The sequence below is a fragment of the Dama dama genome, chromosome 6, assembly GCF_033118175.1.
Source record: "Dama dama isolate Ldn47 chromosome 6, ASM3311817v1, whole genome shotgun sequence".
Lineage (NCBI taxonomy): Eukaryota > Metazoa > Chordata > Mammalia > Artiodactyla > Cervidae > Dama > Dama dama.
The window spans coordinates 29,804,915-29,812,401 of NC_083686.1; the positions used below are offsets into that span (position 1 = coordinate 29,804,915).

Genomic DNA, 7,487 nt, shown 5'->3' on the forward strand with positions numbered 1-7,487 from the left:
CTGGACAACACTAAATATTGGCAAAGGAATGGACTAATGGCAGCTTGAGTACACTGTGGGGAATGTAAAACAGTAAAACCACTTCAGAAAATAGGCATCATACACATCCCTGACCACACAGTAATTTAACTTCTTATTCCAACAGAAACTCTCGCATGTGTACGCCAGGATTCATATTCATAACATGGCTGTTTTCACAGCAACTAAACTAGGAACCACTCAAAAACCAATCAAAGGTATAGAATGGACAAATAGTAATATATGAATACAACTGAATACCATATGGCAATGCAAATGAACGAGCTATAGCTGCATGCAACAATACAGACAAATTTCACAAACTTATTAAGCAAAAGAAACAAGAAAAGGAATGCTAATAAATGTCTTCATATAAGATTAAAAAAACAGACAAAACTAATTGTATTTCTTAGAGATATGTTCATGTACATTAAATTCATTTTAGAAAGCAGAAAAATTATCCGAAGAATTACAAAAGTTATTTTATGTGAGTGATTACCCCGAGGAGTTATTATCCTTGGAGATAACCTGAGAAGAACAAGGACTTTTTGAACAAGAAGGTAAAGGTCTATTTCTTGACCTGAATGACAGTTATAAAGATGTTAGCCTTCAAACTGTACATAAGTTTCATATACTTTTCTATTAGTTGTATCGTATGTAAAAAAAAAATGCTGCAAGAAGCAAATAAATTTACCCACTTAAAACTCTGCTGCTAAGTCACTTCAGTCATGTCCGACTCTGTGCGACTCCATCCCTGGGATTCTCCAGGAAAGAACACTGGAGTGGGTTGCCATTTCCTTCTCAATGTGTGAAAGTGAAAAGTGAAGGGGAAGTTGCTCAGTCGTGTCTGACTCTTCGTTACCCCATGGACTGCAGCCTACCAGGCTCCTCCGTCCATGGGATTTTCCAGGCAAGAGTACTGGAGTGGGTTGCCATTGCCTTCTCCAACTTAAACTCTACTTAATGCTAATTCTGCCTTTCCTCAAGGACCAGACTGAAATATCATTTAAGAACATGGAGTCCATATCGAAAGGAAGTCCCTTCAGGATTTAGTCCTGGATTATTCAATGAACTGTAATGTAGTGAGCTGCTAACCACACTTATAAACAGGTATGTGAGAAAACACTTTCAGTTATACAAAACCAGTATCCTCAAAGGCTGCACAGTATCTTGGTTAGTGATTCCTCCCTATATATATGATTTACATTTTAAACATTCAATTATTATTCCCAGAGTTCTCATAACAACAGCTACACTTTTAAACCAAACTTTTTTTTCAATACCTCTGTCCTCCTCAGACTAACAAAGTAAGTTTCTAGCACACATTTCCATTTTCCCATTTCTCCATTTCTGCTATGCTGCTTTCAATTCCAATTCTCATTTCTCCAGAAATGAAAATCTTAATAATCAGATCTCATTGCCTCTTCATATATATACACACACACACACACATATATATGTATACAATAAAAAAAAAGTTTTCTGGAAAAAATGGGTAACTATTACTTCCTCTTCCTCATTTGCAATGTAGGATGGCTAGTGCTGGGAAACTGAAACTTGTGTCCAGGTAGAAGTCTGACAAGAATGAAAGTACAAAAATAAATGGCTGTCTAAGATAAAAGTCTTAAAATATAAACTAACAAAATTCAGCTATGGAGTAGCTATTTTTGCTTTTCTTGTTTATAAACAAAATGTAAAAAGACACTCAAGGAATTTACATTTTTTAAAACATTTTAAAAATTTTACTTAGCTGCAATGCAGTGCATAATCTTAAGCACATAGTTCCGTTCCATGAATGTTTAGACATGTATATATATGAAAGTGAAAGTCGTTTAGTCATGCCTGGCTCTTTGCAACCCCACGGACTATACAGTCCATTGAATTCTCTAGGCCAGAATACTGGAGTGGATTTCCCTTCTCCAGGGGATCTTCCCAATCCAGGGATTGAAACCAGGTTTCCCTCATTGCAGGTGGATTCTTTACCAGCTGAGCCACAAGGGAATCCTGTGTGTGTGTGTGTGTGTGTGTGTGTGTGTGTGTACAAGGGAATCCTGTGTGTGTGTGTGTGTGTGTGTACAAGGGAATCCTGTGTGTGTGTGTGTGTGTGTGTGTGTACAAGGGAATCCTGTGTGTGTGTGTGTGTGTGTGTGTACAAGGGAATCCTGTGTGTGTGTGTGTGTGTACAAGGGAATCCTCTGTGTGTGTGTGTGTGTGTGTGTGTGTGTGTACAAGGGAATCCTGTGTGTGTGTGTGTGTGTGTGTGTGTACAAGGGAATCCTCTGTGTGTGTGTGTGTGTGTGTGTGTACAAGGGAATCCTCTGTGTGTGTGTGTGTGTACAAGGGAATCCTCTGTGTGTGTGTGTGTGTGTGTGTGTGTGTGTACAAGGGAATCCTCTGTGTGTGTGTGTGTGTACAAGGGAATCCTGTGTGTGTGTGTGTGTGTGTACAAGGGAATCCTCTGTGTGTGTGTGTGTGTGTGTGTGTACAAGGGAATCCTGTGTGTGTGTGTGTGTACAAGGGAATCCTGTGTGTGTGTGTGTGTGTGTGTACAAGGGAATCCTGTGTGTGTGTGTGTGTGTGTACAAGGGAATCCTGTGTGTGTGTGTGTGTACAAGGGAATCCTGTGTGTGTGTGTGTGTGTGTGTGTGTGTACAAGGGAATCCTGTGTGTGTGTGTGTGTGTGTGTACAAGGGAATCCTCTGTGTGTGTGTGTGTGTACAAGGGAATCCTGTGTGTGTGTGTGTGTGTACAAGGGAATCCTCTGTGTGTGTGTGTGTGTAAATACACTTCTACAAATATATATACTTCTACATAATGACTGCCCAAATGAAGATACAGACTTCAAGTTATATTTGAAAGCTCTATTGGAAAAGGAAACAACAACAAAAAAACCTCCAAGGTTATAACTGTTTGTCTAAACCAAAATTCTTTATTTTATTAAATAAAGTTTATTTTCATACCTCAAATTCATTCTGAGTACTCTGAACGTTGCACCACCTGGCAACAGGTTCAGGCACCACCTCCCAGTCCTCGCAGACTTGTTTAAGGATATTCACAAATGTTGACTTCCCAGCAGCTGTTGTGAGAGGAAAAGTGAAATTGAGGAAGGAAACAAAAATGCCAAGATAGTCATCAGCTGTTACAAAATTTATAATAGCAAACAATTCAAAAAAGAAAAACATTCAATTCTCTAAACTCTCTCAGATTTTTTTTAATGAAAAGTCAGAGTGCCTGACCACCTGTATTGATAATAAGCACATCTGTTTGCTCATGTTTTAAGTTTACCAAAGCCATGGAACAGAATTTTAAAAATCCAAGACCTAGATTTACTGTCCTTAAAAAAACAATTAGAGGTAACTTTGTGAGAAGGAGTTAAGGGTATTCTCCCACTTAATTAAGTTTGCAATTTGGGACAAAGTCACTGAATCTCCAAGAGCCTGTTTCCTCAAAATATAATGGAGACTGTAACAATAACACCCTCCTCATAAAAAGTGTTGTGATAAATGAACAATCACTATAGTGACAGTCATTCCAGTCTCCAGCATTTTCAAAATTTTCCTCTCTATTGCCTCTATTCATTCAACTTACAAACAAATTTGGGTCTTTCTGATCTAAAACCAATCGAGAAACAACCAAATAAACCAAAAAATTAATATAAAGATGCATCTAATCCATAGAGTTTCAGGATGGGACATAATATGACTGCTATTGTATGATACTAATTACATCTGACACTCTGGCTAACAGATATTATAAAAATATTTTTGCAAAGTACTTCCTACAAACAATAGCCATGTTTCTGCTGTTTCCCTTTCACAGTTCTGTGCACTCTATCCAACTCCTTAAAAAAAAAAGTTGTATTTACTTTATTTCTCCCTGCTCATTCACTAGTTTCTGAAATATCTCGGAGGAAAAAAAGAAAACAGTTCAGATGTAACCAAGACATATATTCTCTATTTTAAAATTATCTGGGAATTCATTCAATTTAATAGTAAGGAGATTCTTGACCAAGAATTTGACAGAGTGTAGCAATACTCTTAATGACACCACACCCTTCCTATCTGAAGTCACCAAATGTGGTTATATTAGTCATCTTTGGTCAGCATGTTTTCTCTCTCTCCTTCCATATATGTGACAAATGCACACACACATAGATAAATCTATTACAAAAAACAACAGCAGCAAAGCTTCCTCTTCCTTATAAACTGGATCCAAAAGGGCAAAAAGAACTTACTTTTGACCTGGAGAACTATAATCAAACTTAAAATATTACACAGGTCAATAGAAAAAAAACAAAAAACTGAAAGAATTTTAAAGGATCACACAGAGGGAAAAAAGGGGATGGTCAATCAGAAAGTAACACAGAGAATAGTTGAGAAGCAAAACATTAAAGTCATATTATCACCACACAATAGACAGAAAATCTTTTAAGGATAAACTAGATGATCATAAGGTTTAATCATAGGAAAAACAATGGGGACCACAGATTTTACGTGAAGAGGGTAAACACAGAAACTCTTAAGGCATTTAGAAGAATGGTGAATGGAAGCATGTAAAACGTTCACCATTCATTCACTGAGTTGATGGAGGAAAGAAGAAAATTGGAGTGGGTAGCCATTTCCTCCTCCAGGGAATGATCTTCCCAACCCATGAACTGAATCAAGTCTCCTGCAATGGCAGGCGGATTCTTTACACTTAACAGCTTACTTGGGTCTAGCAAAGAAGGCAGAGGGGCACATGAACAACAGTACAAGAGCATTAATAAATAGGAATTGACAAAGCCACAGTATCAGGGAAAACTGTTAAGTGGTGAGGGACATATGCCATCCAAATAGCAAACTGTTGTTTTACAGAAATGCAGTGTTACCAGATCTTCAGATTTTTCAAGAGAGGCCAAAAATCTAGATGTTAATGGGAAATCTCAACATTTGTAAATGCCAGTAACTAATCAAAAAAATTTTTTTTTTCAAATTTGGGCAGGCCAATATTGTATAAATACAGGCCATGAGTTTGCAACTCCTTCTGTTAAGTATCAGGGAGGTGAGATATTTAAGCAGGGGTTAACACCATCATATTTATAGATAGAAGGAAAACTTTGGAAGAATTTAAAGAAACTGGAGATGGGGTGACAAATTAAGAAATTATTTCAGGTGCTGAGAAGATTAAAAGATGCTCGGAAGGAAGTAAATTTCGAGGTATGATACATTGCTTAACTGGATTTAGGAAAGGGAAGGAACTGTGGTATAGACATGAGAGGTTGTTCATTTAAATTTACTTTTGAAATGGCTTTGTTCAACTACTTCCTCCTGTTTTTATATATGGTACTCTGTATCAACTAGTAGCTGTGTAAAATCATACTAGTAAATATTCACCTTCAAAGAATGTATCCTAGCTAAGAAGAAATGAGAGTTTGCTACATGGATTTTTCCAACTGTTGTCTCAACACTGGAGCAAAGAAACAAAATGCCCTCATTGAGGCTGGATTCAGGTTTTTTTTATTATTTGCAATGCTGCTAAAGCACCTGTCTGCCTTGCCTTTTTAAGGTACAAGTGCTTTGAGCATGGTAAGAATTTTTAAAAATTGCTGTATGCATGAATGGCCAGTACCTAACTCGGAACCAAAAAAAAAAAAAAAAATCCTATCAAAACAGGAAGCATCAGGCATAGGTTTCCGGAGGTAAGAAATAGAGAAGACTCGGAAATTCTCTTGTATCTTGTAAAATGACATCTGGATTAAGAACAGAAATAGTAGTGGTCTTTGAATCATATCCCAATGTTCAGTTGGATGTTGGCTGGGGAGTGAGTGATCCATGTTGCCAAGATCATTTAAAAACTCTTTCCTTGTACTTGAATGTTTACAGCCACTTTATCCATAATATAAACACTGGAAAAAATCCAAATGTCCACAAGTGGGAGAGATAAACTGTGGTATACCCATGCAATGGAATACTAGGAACAAACAAACAAACCCCCCACACAAACACAGAGATACAAGCAGCATGAATAAATCTCAAAGTATTCGCTAAATCAGAGAAGCAAGACACAAAACGCTACACACTATGATTTCATTTCCATGACATTGTGAAAAAGGCAAAACTGTCAGGAATAGAAATCACATCAGTGCTTGTCAGGTGATAGAAATGGAGAGGGGGATGACCACAGAGAAGTACCGGGAAACTTCTTGAAGTGATGGAGATGTTCTGAATTCTGATCTTGGTGGATGTAAAACATTATTATGTTTGTCAGACCTCATAGAGCTCTACACCTAAAAAAAGGATCATTTAGCCTACGTAAATTGCACCTCAAGCACTGACAGACAGACACATCATTAAAAACAAACAGAACAAAACCATTCCCTTTCTTTCACGATCCCAACGAAGAGACTGAAAAGGACTCCAAGCGCGTCTCACAAGGCCCGGAGGCCTAGACCCGCGGCCAGACGCCCAGGGGCTGCGACCACCCTCGGAGCATGTGAGGGAAGCTGGGGAGGGCAGAGAGGGGTGCTTTCGGCGGCAGTTTAGGAATTCCGGGTCGCGGGTCCACAAGCGCAGGACCACACTGGGAGGAAAGTCCCCCCGGAGCAGTAGCAGGGATGCGGCGAAGGGGCGCTTCAGCCCCCGCAGCCGCGACTACCCCTGCTTTGGGACCAACATCTCCCGAGGCCCCTTACCGATGTTCCCTTCGATGGAAATTTTCTTGATGCGGGTCCCCTCAGAGCTGGCTGAGGGAGACGGGCAGCTCCTCTTGGGTGGGGTGGCCATGCCTTCTCCTGTTGGCAGCTCCGAGCGCTTCAGGCAGGGAGGGCTTGGAGGTGGCCGCAGGTGCGCGCGCCGAGGTTCACGCCGCGGCGGAACTCGCCTTGACCTGCAAGCTGAACTCTCTCCCGTCCCAGACTCTCCGGCCGGCGGATCGGCGGGTTTGATTTTGGCGCGCGGAGGCAGCAGCCGATGGGGGAGGGACCGCGAGGTGGCCGCCCGCCCAGAGGGGAAGCCACGCCCCCGCCCTCCCCTAAATCGGCGATTTCACCCGGAGCCCCTCGGCCTGCACCCGCCATAGGAGGGACTTCTGCGTGCGCAGCCGGCACGTCGGGTCAAGGGGAAACAGGGGGCGGGGCCGCGCGCGCGCAGGCGCGTCTCTTCCCAGAACGCGGGGGGCGTTCCCTGAATCTTCCGAGAACCCGGGGCGGACGCCCAAGGTGAAAGGGCTCTCGAGGTTGGAGGGTTCCGCCTCGCCTCCGCCCCTTATAGAGGGCGGCCGGAGTTTGGGGAACTCGCTTGTCCCGTGGGGCTTGTGGTTTCTGGACCGAACTGATTGAGCTTGAAGCTTTGAACTCGTCAGGGGAGAGGCAGTGCATAGTACAAAAATCAAACGGATTATCCTTGTTCTCAGCCTTCGAGGGGAAGACTGTCATCAGGCCAGGCGGCGCTGGGCGATCCAGTCCTCAGGGAATGTATTGCAGTCTTATCGCA

The 7,487-nt window shown here is 41.4% G+C and overlaps 1 protein-coding gene across 1 annotated transcript in view; it reads right to left on the reverse strand.

The window, feature by feature from the left end:
• DCK (deoxycytidine kinase) overlaps positions 1-7,061 on the reverse strand; it is a 31,068-nt gene extending 24,007 nt beyond the window's left edge. Inside the window, exons 1-2 of the mRNA XM_061145819.1 lie at positions 6,689-7,061; positions 2,979-3,094 (exon numbers count right to left, since the gene is read on the reverse strand). Of these exons, the coding sequence (XP_061001802.1) occupies positions 2,979-3,094; positions 6,689-6,779 (207 nt within the window). The 5' untranslated portion in view covers positions 6,780-7,061. The remainder of the gene's footprint in view (positions 1-2,978; positions 3,095-6,688) is intronic.
• Between the last annotated feature and the right edge of the window lie 426 nt (positions 7,062-7,487).